The following is a 14,372-nucleotide window of genomic DNA, read 5'->3' as shown; positions in this document are numbered from 1 at the left end:
ATCGCGATCGAACGTTTTATATGAAAACGTGCTTGTAAAATATTTCGAAAAAACACCAATAACGTTTCACTTTCGATCCTTTTGTCCGAGAGAAAAGTATTAGCGAAATGGTGTCGCAAGGAAATTAGATTATTTTTAAAATAGAGCTCTCTTCCATCAAGACAGTAAACAACTGTCGTTGAAAGTTGTTCTCGTTGCGACACCGAATATATAATTTCCGGTAATTGCAAACGCTGTTTGTCCAGTACTCGCGCATAGTTGCATTTCGTTCCATTAATTGATGAGCAAACGTTGGGATCAATTCCCACAGAACGATCCAATTACGAAGAGAAACGCGTTATCAGACCTGGCGAACAGTTGATTCAAGACACCGGCGAAATCCAAGAATATAATGGTTACATACCTAATGGAACAATATTTTTATTACCCCTCATATTTCATTTAAAATTCAATTAACGATTCCTCTCGTAATAATTTATCTTTGGTCCCCATTTCTAAGAAATTGCAGACCTCTATCAATTCCACGATCCGAGAGACACCGAGTCGCAAGATGAGCGAACGTTTCGTTACAAGATGGTTGATCTTCTCCGTCCCAATTTCATCCAGAATTCATTCGTATGCGACGCTTCGACTTCCGCGTTCGTTGAACGTTACGTCGAAACGCCAAACCGTTGAACGAAATAATTTCCGGAGGTGTCTACCTTCTCCTCGCGACCGGGGAAATTCTAAAGGATCCATCCGTTCTGTCAGGGAACGTTGCGCGATTTATGATCGGGCGCCATTAACAACCCCCTCGTTTTAAACCTTCGCGAACTTCCCGCCGAAATATCAGGCGCGAGAGATTTATACAAGAAGTCGATAGTGACGTAGAAAATGAAGCGGCAACCGGGCTTTTTCGCAGTTTCCAACGCCTTCTTTGCTTTCCTCGAGAAGCTTTCCCGCGAAAAAGAACCCCATGAAATCTATTCAGGCTTTCCTATGTTAATCTCTTAACACCTGCGATACAGTACACAAAATAAAATCATCGACACGATTCGCGCGGTTTGTGGGGAATGCTAATTAAAAGGGGAGTGTGCGCGAGATTAAGTAATTATGAGAATCGAGTATAAATTAACTATGAGCCGAACCGCAAGAGCCCTTCGTTCGCCAAATGTAAATACAGTTAATTACAGAAGTTTGCGAACGCCTGAAGTAAACATACTCAGCGAAATTTCGTAAACATTTGCACCAGTCTTCTCATAAAAATTCAAGATCAGAGATTTTTTTCTACACTTCGTAGTTTTTAATTTATTACGCAAACTAACGAAACGAACGGTCCATGAATTTTTAATGATCGCTATCGCTCTTCCTCTGTATTTTTAGCATGTTTTCTGAAACTCACCTCGTAGAAGTAGAAGGAGTCGATCTCGGCCGTCGCGTTCGCGTCGGACAAAGTGACGTTGACGTATTCCGGAAGGCTGTCGAAGCGATCCTCCGTCTGATTCCCCCGACTCGGTTCGTCCAGCTTCGTTTGATTCCTTTCGGTTGTTCCCCGTTCCGCGTCACCTTCCACGGACATGTCGTCCAAAGCGGTTTTTAACAGTTCCGTGGATTTAAGTTCTCACGCGTCGTCGAGCATCGTCGCGAAAATACTCGTCGCTTCGAACGCCGGACGACTTCATGATCTCCTCGTCCGGAAGCTGCTCGATTACTCGGTCGATTTATCGCGACCCCCTGGTTACAGTCCACGCGATCGATCTTTGCACATCCTTCCAGCAGTCAAAGGGCGAAATTCAAAGGAACTTTTCGAACTATACGAATCGGTCGATGGTCCTTTGATCGGGGAACTAGGATTTTCCACCTCGATTCCCTGAGAAGAATACTTCACTAGAAACGACTGGCTACGGAAGTAACGAAGCTAACGACGGTGCTCGCAATTTATAAATTTATTAACCGACTGGAAATGCTCCAGCTTTCGAAATTTGCGTTTCCGCGATGGCAACAATTTTCTTGGCTGATCTATTATTTTTCTCTATTTTCCTCTATTTTTATAGATAATACGATTCCACTTTATTCGATGATCGTTTATCTAACCGTATGAAATTCATCACCTAAATGCACCGAATAGTATGATAAAATATTTACTTCTAATTATTGCGTTTGTCAATTGAAGGTTTGTCTCTGATAACGGGAGATTAAATTAATATAAATTAAAGCTACTATCGATGATTGTATTTAAATGTTAATTATATTTACCGGCAAATTAATGTTCCTTTGAATGTATTTTGAAAGAATTGAAAGTCGACAACTCATTACGAATAAATAGTCTATTTAATGATAACTTTAGTCGAAAACGAGTTTGGCCATAAATTACTCGAGCTAATACGAGTATAAGTTATGTAACGTTTATTATTATCGCTCCAACGTATTAGTTTTAATATAGTTCGTCGAATTGCGGAAAATTTGAATAACCAGAAACATATTTCACGTCGAAAAGACAGATGTGTTTATTGGACTTCGTGCCTTCATAAAATGGAAATCTAAAATCGATCGTGCTTGTAATTCATCCAACGTCGCGTTATCTTGTAATATCTGTTTATATCTTGTCGGGATCTTGTTAGCTAGTTCCATATATTCATCTTTTAAGAACTGTTATAACCCACACTCCACGCCTAACTCTAAAACGAAAAATTTAGGCCCAGAATAGTAGTCGGAACTTTCAAAAGGTGCGTATTGATGATTCGATTCGACGACAGCTGAAGTACAAATAACGAAACACAGAATCTTGCTGAAATCCTATTAAAACTATTGAATGGAAATACCGCAGGATTTTGTACACGGAGATTCAGTATTGTTGAGCGAAGGGTTGGTATTTGTTTTTGATGGAAAAAGATAGACATAGTCGAAGTTTTCTTTGAAGTAATTTTAGCTTTTTCAAGAAACAGCCATTCCCAAAAATATCTCGCGTCTTACGAACGTTCATTATCATTAATCTATTTCGGTCAAGACTCGCTTCAAAAGCGACTCTATAAATTAAATAAACATAATTCATACTTGTGTCTTTATTTTATTGTTATAATCACTGTGTGTTTGGACGATTCCGTGCGCGTTCCATTTATATAGTCTACAAAATTAACGTCTCCTAAAGAGGACCCAAAGGCTAGTTTGAAAACGTGGATTTTCACTGAAAACTTTGTACATTGATATCGCTGGAGCTTTCGAGAGGCGCGAGACGCTCGTATTAAAACGTAAATCCTCTATGACTGAAATGCAGCTATTTACACACGAAGAAGATATGTTATCGCATCAAAACATTCATTTTGAATCTCGAGGAGCTATATCACCCATCATTGAACGATAAAACTTTCTACTCGCGAAATAAAACCAATTCAAGTAATTTAGCTAACCGTACAGGGTGATTCTAATCACTGGACGTTACTTTTCTTCGACTAACGCAACATAATAAAGTTGTAGTGCTATACTAGTCCACTCGAATTTCGATAAAGTCTTTCACGATGTCGTTATTCTTGATATTTTATTTTGGCGTGCAGAATTTCCCCTAAAATGTTGCCCACCTGTAGGCAAATGCTCGCTATAATGGGTTTGGCGTGGCGTTGCACGAAGGATCGATTTTATTCCCGAACGGACGGGACTAGCAATTAATGCAATCAAAGTTTTCACCCGAGACGTTGATAATTTGAGGTAGCTGGGATCCTGTAGAATGTTTTCGAACGAAACCTAACCGAGAGAAAGAATATAACGATGTTGACGCGCACAAAAGGCCGCGACGTGACCGGTAGCAAATGGGACTCGTAAAAATCAGGATTTGCGGAAGAGAAGAACCTGTTTCAGAAGGAGTAACGTTTCCTCGCTACGTGGGAGAGTTTCGTTATAGCGGCCATATATTTCTCGTACCGACCTTTCCGCAAGATTCGAGGAGTAGATACCGGGACAGAGAAAACGAAGACACTACGGTGAGATATGACGGAAGTAGAGTACAAGCTTTATACCCACGTATGTACGCACATTCGTCGTCTATAGAACAAATCCAAGCAACGATCCTTGACGACGTTCGACGACCTCCATCTTCCGTGCTTAAGAAAACTGTTATTTCCGCGGCTGAGAGAATATCGTTTGTATCAAACGTAACGTAGAGTTATTCATAAAAAGGTGAATTTCACGATGAACCGAGCAGTTTCTGGCGTATCAAATACGAATATGATTTTGTCTGTCCTTTTTCATTATCGTAGCAGCTTTCATAAACACAAGATGGCCGACAAAATGTTCCTACAAAAGGTTGAAAATATAGCATCGTGGAAAATGGAAGAAAAAATTCCATGAACGCTGTAATAACATCAAGATCTTCTTCTTTTCATGTTTATAATTCAACCATAATTCCCTGCTCAACGAGGAATTTCGTTTTTGGAACGCAAAAAGCGTTTATGGAATAGAATATTTGGGTCGAGTAAATTCATTTCTGTAGATAACATTTAAATTAATTTATCCTCGTATTTAGCGTCGTCCCCTTTTCGTTACTTGTGATCCACGTAATTTCGTTGGAAAATAAAAGAGACTGATAATGGAACGTATTTACATATTACATTCAATTCAGGTTACAAACACGCGTTTGAAATATTAATCCTTTGAATTCGAACGTTGTTGTCATTATCGGATTCTATTCAATAATCGACAATCGAAATACTCATCAAAATAATGTTTCAATAAATCTCCTTTTTATTCCATTTTGCATGCCCTGGTACACAATCGTGTTTCTCTTTACAAGGAATAGTTTTGTTGAATACGTTGCCTGAACTCTCTCGATCAAGGAATTCTCGTTATTACGAATTCCTACAAAAGATTCGACGTACCTTGCCCACGTTCACTGAAGAGAATCAAACTTAAATCGCGTAGATTTACTAAACACGAAGTAATTAAAAATTTGTAATCACAAATCGTATTACAAATGCAGCAATATTGTTCTCCAACAATGGGCAAATGCAATTAAAGCAGTGGAAAAAAAGAACGGATTTGGCATATTCATATTTTTAAGCCGACTTTTCCGCGTTCTATTTGCAAGTTTCGTTCAGAGATAGGAAGCAGAGATAATATTCGTCCTGTCACAGTTCTGTGTGTGTTCTATTTCCCTTTTACGAATCGATGTGTCCAGCGCGTTCCAGCCAATTCCTGGCAAATTCACTTTCGCGAGCAATTGATACCTAATAAATTTTTCGTCGGTGAATGATCCTTTTGTTCCTTCGTTCGCGAATACTGCCGTATGATGGATTAATTGCTTTCGCGTGCGTCAAAATGTCGGAACGCGCGAATACGAATAAATATTAAACGTCAATCCCGAGAAACCTAACGAATGTAAGAATTAATTTAACAGTATGTGTTATTGGAACGCAAACACCCACGTCAAATATAAAATTGTACAGTGTGTATCGTCGAATGTTTTATTTAAATACTATATTCCAAGTAAACAACAAAAGATCGTGATGTATTTCTTCAAATAATTATTTCTAAAATGAAAGTTTCTACAATTTAGAACGTGACATTTTAATTACTTTTTTGCAAAGAAAAATAACTTCTGTTTTCTTACTTTTTGCACAAATTACGAACGTATGTTAAACTGGAAGTTGATACCTGAAGATTGCTTACCCTGCATTAAACTTATCTAAAATATCCGTCCATACATACTGCACAATTTTCACTGCAATTTTTCACAGATTCCTGTCGTTTCGTGTATTTTCCGAGAAGTGGGATCAATCGAATGAATGGAACAATGGACGGACTTTGGTCTAAAATCAATCGTTCTACGAACTTCTTTGATCTAGTCTAGAGTAAACTATAGTGAATCTTCTTCAGCAGAATGTCTAGAGGATAGACTGCAAACGGTCGGGCATCCAATTTCGAGAAATCGAACCTAACAAAATATATTTCTTTCGAGAAACACTGACGAGCGTCGACGATCTCTCCTCGTCACGCAACAGGTTACAGTCTTTTACCTTTTCGTCGGCTCGATCTATTTCGAGAGGACTATATCGAATTAACCCATGAGAATAAATTCGTGTTCGAAACGGTCGAAGGATTTTCACAGGAACGAATTATTTCTAATAGAAAACCTACAGCGTACTGAAATATTCTTCAAACGAACCAAAAGCAGACACAGCCTCTGTTCGTCGTTATTACGCGTTTGTTTTTATCCAAACGATAAATAACCAATAGAGACCAATGTACAGCAATTTATTTGCGACATTTACTCGAATATAATATTCATTCTGAAATACTTTTGCTCGTCTGTGGGTTCAACCTTGCCAAATTTCTTTTCAAGAAGAATGAAAAGGACAACTATTAATCACGACGATTACAGAGTTAACCGAGAAAGGCTAAAGAACATAAAAGAAATATGTCGTAATTCTTATTGAAATAAAATTATGTTTGTCGCACTAGGAATGAATTCTGGCCGACAATTATAGCAAGGACGATCGTGGAGAACAAGAGAAAAGCGCCGCGTTGGCTTTTTCACCTTCGACGAGAATCCTTGGGCCGTTTTTTTTAAGATCGGTACATATTTGATCGTCCCTTTGAGTCACGGCGTTGTCGCGGGAGTCGATGAAATACAACGGGGACAACGAAACAGGGAGGATTACGTGGGAAAAGGTTCAGGGGGAAGATGGAAAACGGGATCAGAACGAACGAGAACGTACTTGCTCGTACGACGCGCCGAACGCGACTGCGGAGTTCGCGACAAACTCCCGGCGACTCCGCTTTCTTACTTACACTTCCGCGACCAATACCGTGCGTGCACAGGAGTTGATGACTTTGTACGCATGTGCGAAGAAGATCCTGGTCGAAACGTGACCGGAACCGTAGTCCCGGCATTCGCGAACTTTACCTCCGCGGGGGTGTATCGGATCAATGTTTTTAACCTTTTTATTTCGGTACGCGATTCCCTCCCCTTTCGATTTTCTATGCCTATGCTCCCATCCATCGTAACAGAGGCTTTAATAAAAATATATAAACGAATACGTAGAATTTGATTACCGTGATACTAAATGTTTTTATACCTTAAATTTTGTCCCGCGTGACGTTCGACCCTTTGTAATTATTTTGATTAAAAACAGTATTTTACCTGGAATTGTCGGTGCAATATGATCTAATGTAATGTATTTTCTATCATATCAAGGGTGTAGAATTTACCTGTGGCACCTGTGACAGGTGATTTAGCAACACCCTGTACATAATGATGCATCGTAGGCGATAACCTATGACGCATATACTTTGTTCAACGACAGCTAGTGTGGGTGAAATGATTATCGGCGATTTCAGACGATAAATAAACATTGTCGACGAAATTCGATGTGGATAAAATCGCACCGATGATAACATTGTTGGTGAAATGATTGTGACTCAACCTTAGAGTTAATACAATGCGTATATCTTCATTTTTGATCGATCGTTATTTTTTTTTTTTTTTAATATTGTTTGCGTAGAACAAAATTTGAAAAAAATATTTTCCAACGAGAACGACTGAAATCCACCATGTGCTACTCGTACTTCATTGTTCCATTTCACTAAAGTTACTCTGGTGCAAACCTGTTACATGAAAGTCAATGTCTCTTCTGTCTTTCATTCGGGACCAGTCCTGATTTAATACTTGTGAGATCGCGATAGCTACAAGCCGGGCAGAATTAACTTTTGAAACGATAATAATAAGTATCTCTTTGCTCCGTATCGATCGACAGTTTGTTCGGTAAATAAATCGTTGTTCAGGCTTTCCGAGTATTTTGGTTAGAACGCAACAATTTATTTTTGGTCAAAATTGTAGAGGTATCGTGTTCAGCGAAGAATGGGGCATAGAAAATCGTTCTGAAATAGTTGCTCCGCGCGAAACGGGATATTTTGTAAAAGAAATTTCGTGAAAAACAGGAATTTCAAAAGCCTCGGTGGATTATACCGTAAAAAGGTTTGCTGTCACCGGGAGTCGCGTATCAAAGAAACGGTCAGGACGACCAAGAAAAACGACCGTGGCTGTCGATCGATATACAAGGTGGCTTACTTAACGTGTTCGCCTTGAACAGTTTGTAAAATTATACGTTATAACAAAAATTGTTACGATACAAAAGCCGCTCTAAAATTATACATTTAATGTATAATTTTCGTGCCCATATATTATATAGGTTTATATAACGATGGTATTATTATCATTCAAAAAAGAATTACAGTGCATTTATAAAACTTCATAAATATAACTTTTACAGAGAGCATGGAAACATGGAAGAGGTCGTCGTTTAATTTCAATTCCAATATAAAATACGTAGATGTATCGCTATTTGCGATGGACTGTAATTATTTAAACATCAAATACTAACAGTTATAAACCTGCACCGAATTAATTACGCGCCCGCATTCGATCGCTAGCCAGTCGAAACGCGTACGTCGCCGACCGAGTCTCGCAAGTCTCGAATGCATTCGAATGTCTTTGCTTATCAGAAACCAACGGAAGCGAGATAGCCCGCATTTCGGCGCGCATCGATGACTAAACAGTTAGGCGAACAGCCTACAACGGACAATTGATCATTCGCGGCACGTCATCGTTGCTGGACGCATCGTTCAAAGGACACTCGTTACTTTTGCTTATCGAAACTGACTGTACATTTCTCTGGCGATTTAGAAAACAGTATAAAGCTATGAACGTTTCTCAGAAGAAGGATCGTAATATTTAACGGAGAATTGAGCTGTTTCGAAACTCGTGGCTTCCATTGTTGGCTAAATCCGCGTCTAAATTCCAAGCCTGAAAGGAATAATATATTGGGAAGTCTGTAAAGGGGTGTGAGGAGTTTCTGAATAAGTGTTTCAGACCTGCCTCGATCCCTGAAAGGACCCTGTAAGGTGCTAATAGCAGCAAACGTCAGCGAGAAACGATTCCCTTCGGAAGCATCGTCTTCCTTAGAACATCAGCATACCTCTGAGAAAGGAGATAGGGCAGTCATAGCGTTCACAGGGACGCGAAACGCTTGAAACTATACTAGCGACAAGTCGTTTTCACGCGCGAAAGGGGAACAAAACTGACAAATTAACCGACTACGGGACAAACCGTCGCAAATTGCGTCGGTGGAAAACTTTACTCTAGCGTTTGTTACTTGTTATTAAATAGCGCGACGAGAAACGAGCGTAATTTTTCATTTCCTCGTTCGCGGAAACGGGAAATTAAAAGCGAAGACAACCCGTCACTATGGATCCTTTGAAAGAAATACTCTTCTATATGTAGAACAGAATAATGGCAATTTAATAAATGTTTAATTAACCTGAAAATCAACTTTAACAGTGTCTGAGAAAACTAAAAACTAAAATTGAAGCGAAAAGATTAAGAAACGTTTGAGAAATTCAACTTATCCATGATTAATCCAATGGATTATTCTGTAACGATAATTGAACAGAACAGCAACAGAAATGAAACGACGATTGAAGCAGCATTCAACCTGCTCAATGCGTGCCTAGCCTTAGGGACTTGGTTGTGCATTGGACAATCGCAATACCATTTGCCGTGCTATTCAATTATGCTGTCAGTTAGGATTAAGAAACACGTAATAAATTGTTGTACGTGCGTTTCTACGTCATAATTACTATTAGCTGATATCCGAGCTGACAAAGGAACCGCTTGCAACATCTACGTTCAAGCTGAGTTCCAATTTCTCAGGATGCAGTTGCATCTCATACGCTACATCTTTCATTCGATTTTGATGTACTTATTCTACAGACAAAATACTTTCTAACTCAAAGTAATTGCTGAAGCACAAAAAGAAATTTACAACCTAATCTTCCAGGTTAAAACAGCCTCTTGGCCGACACTGTAATACGTTTCGCCTGGATACCTGGAAACATTAGAGTACCGTCCTCGTCCAGGACATCGTCGTAATTTCTCGCGACGAGCACCTCGAAACCGCAACGCTCGGACAGCTTTTGTGCAATCGGCGACGTAAATATCGTGGCTGTTACCGGAATGTTGTACTCTTTGCCTATCTTCTCCCTGCGACAGAAATCAAGCGTCGACGATAACTCTGTGACAACCCGCGAGACTACGAAAGCAAGATTGGAATTTCGAACGTTTCGAATACTGAAATGGCTATAATCAACTGACGACTGTTTAATTACAAGCTTGCGTACCTGGCATTAAGAATATGGGCGCCCAGAGCAGCTCCTCGATACGACGGGTCCACGGACAGGCCAATGGCGGACAGGTATCTGTCTACTCCATATTTCTTGTACACGCCGGCTTCGTTGTACAGTTCATTTAAAAAGCGTGTTATGCGTTTCCCCTTTTCCGACTGTAAATCGTATTGCAAGGAACTTTTTATTCCGATCCGAGTCCATATTTCATTGACTCAGAATTAGGAAGAAAGGAAAACGAATCACCTTGAAACGATCAATCTCCTCGTGTTCTCCTTCGAAAGATATTCCCAGCACATTGCAACCTGCGACGATTGGTTTGCCGCCATTAGGGTCCTCCGCAAACGCCCCTACGGACACTCCTTGATGCAATATTTCCTTCCAAAGACTTCGGAAATTTGCTACGTACTCCGGGTCGTCTATCCCCTCTGAAACATCCGATGGAATCAAATGCATTACTAAAACTATCGATATACAAATTGTTTGCTAGCTTTCAATATGATAAATTTCCAATTCTATACTTCAACTTATAAAGCTTGTTAAAATTGTTTATTTTATCGTACGTGTTGGATAACGCTTGGTTATTAATTGTAAAAATTTCACGTTTTTGATTGCGGTGTTAGCTGTTAAAGAGCGTTAGTAAACTATGAAGATAAAACGTGACGAAACGGAACATAAATGAGAACGGTTATAAACATCGAGGAATAATATATTAACAAAATAAGGATTATAGTCCGAGCCCAAAAACTTGTAGGCCGAATTGTTCGTTTTACCGATTGTTCTATTTTATTTTTTTATTTGTCGCCGAAACTGATCGCTCGCCATATATCGTTCTGTTCCTAATTGTAGCCTCGCGTAACTAATTAATGTGAAGCATACGAAAACATGTGATTAAAATATAAATACACCAGCTACGTGGACTTTTTCTTTTGCCGTGTCACATTCACAAATGCCAGTAAAATAAGGGAGCATGACCGTTAGCGTATTTTCGCAAACAGTATGCTTCAACATAATATACGTCCAACAGCTGAAATTTCATCGTTTTATAGTAATAATAACACGTTACATAATTTGCTCGATAAATGTCAAATAGTTAAAACTAGGTATCCGTATGGTTTTTATGGTAATTTATCGTAGGGATTTATTTCTCAGTTTATGTTTACTTTCAATTTGAAAATAACATATGAATATTTACATAGACGAATTGATGCGTTACGAAAGAATAACAGCTATTTCGAAGTACATTTAACACTAGGTTTACGGACACTCGTTGCGCATATTTTTATTATAATTCGCTACGTTGACAGTTGCATTAAAATGCAGTTTTTCTTTTAATTAGAGTATACATCCATATCATTACATCAATTCAATTCAACATAAATTGCTAACAAATAATATTTATGAGTCCTATAACGTTAAGTTTAGAATCCGAATGCATCAAATTGACGCGTACCGTAAACCTAGTGTTAAATTGTTCGTTCAAATAAATCGGTATTTCCAAATTGTGGGAGATCGAGAGATTGTTATTTCGTAAACTTACGCATGCTTTTGCAAACGGGCTCATCGGCAAGAAAGTGTGTGCACATGTGATCGAGCATTTCTTCATACCTGTCCTCGGGTATTTCTTGAATGAAAATCTTCACCGGTGGTTCCTTACTATTCTTTTTTACATACTCGATCACATCCCACACCTTTGCTTGGCCAGGCGGTTTTACAGGAAACTTGATTGTCGATTTCTTACTCATTCTGTTTGCCCGACGAAAGATTTACAGAAGCCTGTGAATAGTTTAACTAACTAAAATTCACTGCAAGATCACCGAGATGATACAGAATGGTCGATAAATTGCGCAACGGGTTTTATGTCAGCACTATCAGACTCGATGAGTTCCGCCACCAACGTTGCTTTGACTTTATAACGTCGCACATATGCGATTACCTTAATAAGAAGATTATTCTTTTCAAATTGAAGTTTCCATTATCGCAAATGACTATTTACAAAAATTTCTAATTGTTTTCACTCAGAAATATGTTTCAAGGTTTACGTAAGTACAATTTATTTATTTATAATGAATATACACTTGGAACTGTACATTGAAACGCTATTAACAACGGTTCCTTAAGTATAGAAGAGTTGGTAATTAGAGAAACAATTTATTATTCGCAAGTATTGTTTTTGTAAATATTTTCTCACGCCAGTTGTGAAATATTGCATAGAGAGTCGCTTGAATATATTTAGTGAGGTTACAAAAAGATCCATTTTGTTGCATAAATCATTAATATCGTTGTAGGTGCTGAAATTGTTCGACAAAATTAAAAAATTTCAAATCGTTCTAAAAAAATTATTTTCGATTGCGGGGGTCAATTACAATCATTTTTAGTGAATAGACACCCTCGAAATCTTGCGCATTTTTGAGAAAAAAATTCAGTACGGTCGGAACTTTAAATGTTAATAACTGTTTAACAAAGCCTTTATCAACAAATTGGTATTCTTGATTTTCATCTTATTTTGGCCTCTAAAATCCCCCATTAAAATTTTTCTCAGGGGTGGCCGAACATCATATAATAATCTAGTGAAGAAACTCTATATTTATGATGACTTATGCAAGGCGGATCGCAGCCAATTTGCTAATATTATTTAGTTTTTAATTAATAATTGCATTACCCGGCTAAGAGTAATAAGGATTATTAATTAAATGCTAAATAATATTACCCAGGTCTCACCACGTGGAGGTTGCTGCGAGTGGAGACCCAAAGGGAGATAGATGGAATCCAAGTTCCATCGATCTCCCTTTCGCAATTTTACAATCTGAATGACCAAACTAAGAAGATAGAAGGAACCCAAGTCCCTCCGATCTTCTAGTTTAGTTGTGCCAAGTAATTATTTGGTTTAATATGGGGACGAAGCTAAATAGTGAGAGACGCGACGCGACGCGGTGCTGAACCGTACAGCTGATCTTTGGACCGAATCTACTGCCCTTGCTAACTCGATCTCTATAGGAAGATGGATGCTGCAACCTTGAATCGAGGTCTCCATTTCTCCAACGCAACCCGCCGGGAGCCCGAAGGACCCGACTTAGGTTGTCTGACAAAGAGAGAGTACCTGAGACAAGATCGACTTCCGCTGGAAGGTATGCGCTTCCGCAGGATACGGAAGCTCCACACCTTCCAGCGAAGAACCATGTTCCCTCGACCGAGCTACCAAAGGAAGGCGATTAGATCTTTCGGACCAACTGGACGGCCGATCACATGTTTCCTTCAATGAAACAATGATGATCGAAGCAGGGAACGAGGGAGCGAAAGGAGAAGAAGCTACTTGTTTATTAATTACTTGGCATGTAACGAAGACGCGTACAATGAAGTCGGCGACGCTTAAATCTAGATAATCATACCAAGTAATTATTTGGTTTAATATGGGGACGAAACTAAAATAGTGAGAGACGCGACGCGACGCGGTGCTGAACCGTACAGCTGATCTTTGGACCGAATCTACTGCCCTTGCTAACTCGATCTCTATAGGAAGATGGATGCTGCAACCTTGAATCGAGGTCTCCATTTCTCCAACGCAACCCGCCGGGAGCCCGAAGGACCCGACTTAGGTTGTCTGACAAAGAGAGAGTACCTGAGACAAGATCGACTTCCGCTGGAAGGTATGCGCTTCCGCAGGATACGGAAGCTCCACACCTTCCACCGAAGAACCATATTCCCTCGACCGAGCTACCAAAGGAAGGCGATTAGATCTTTCGGACCAACTGGACGGCCGATCACATGTTTCCTTCAATGAAACAATGATGATCGAAGCAGAGAACGAGGGAACGAAAGGAGAAGTAGCTACTTGTTTATTAATTACTTGGCATGTAACGAAGACGCGTACAATGAAGTCGGCGACGCTTAAATCTAGATAATCATACCAAGTAATTATTTGGTTTAATATGGGGACGAAGCTAAATAGTGAGAGACGCGACGCGACGCGATGCTGAACCGTACAGCTGATCTTTGGACCGAATCTACTGCCCTTGCTAACTCGATCTCTATAGGAAGATGGATGCTGCAACCTTGAATCGAGGTCTCCATTTCTCCAACGCAACCCGCCGGGAGCCCGAAGGACCCGACTTAGGTTGTCTGACAAAGAGAGAGTACCTGAGACAAGATCGACTTCCGCTGGAAGGTATGCGCTTCCGCGGGATACGGAAGCTCCACACCTTCTAGCGAAGAACCATGTTCCC

General features: G+C 39.6%; 2 protein-coding genes across 5 annotated transcripts in view; both read right to left on the bottom strand.

Annotated features, from left to right (window-relative positions):
- Ccap-r (Crustacean cardioactive peptide receptor) overlaps positions 1-2,042 on the bottom strand; it is a 41,832-nt gene extending 39,790 nt beyond the window's left edge. For 3 of the 4 annotated variants that reach the window (XM_076762939.1, XM_076762938.1, XM_076762940.1), the window contains exon 1: positions 1,382-1,779. In XM_076762939.1, the coding sequence (XP_076619054.1) occupies positions 1,382-1,558 (177 nt within the window). In that variant the 5' untranslated portion in view covers positions 1,559-1,779. Of the gene's footprint in view, positions 1-1,381 lie in introns of all 4 variants that reach the window. The other variant, XM_076762937.1, reaches the window with a different exon arrangement.
- A 7,218-nt stretch (positions 2,043-9,260) lies between these two features.
- Positions 9,261-12,009, bottom strand: LOC143340186 (arylalkylamine N-acetyltransferase-like 2). The gene is made up of 4 exons (XM_076761852.1): positions 11,690-12,009; positions 10,396-10,577; positions 10,147-10,307; positions 9,261-10,009 (listed from the first exon to the last, which is right to left on the bottom strand). Exons 1-4 carry the CDS (start codon positions 11,892-11,894, stop codon positions 9,808-9,810), a joined length of 750 nt encoding a protein of 249 aa, XP_076617967.1. The 5' UTR covers positions 11,895-12,009; the 3' UTR covers positions 9,261-9,807.
- Between the last annotated feature and the right edge of the window lie 2,363 nt (positions 12,010-14,372).

The sequence above is a fragment of the Colletes latitarsis genome, chromosome 3 (assembly GCF_051014445.1).
Source record: "Colletes latitarsis isolate SP2378_abdomen chromosome 3, iyColLati1, whole genome shotgun sequence".
NCBI lineage: Eukaryota > Metazoa > Arthropoda > Insecta > Hymenoptera > Colletidae > Colletes > Colletes latitarsis.
The sequence above is the reverse complement of the archived record's forward strand: the minus strand, read 5'-3'. Positions and strand labels throughout refer to the sequence as shown.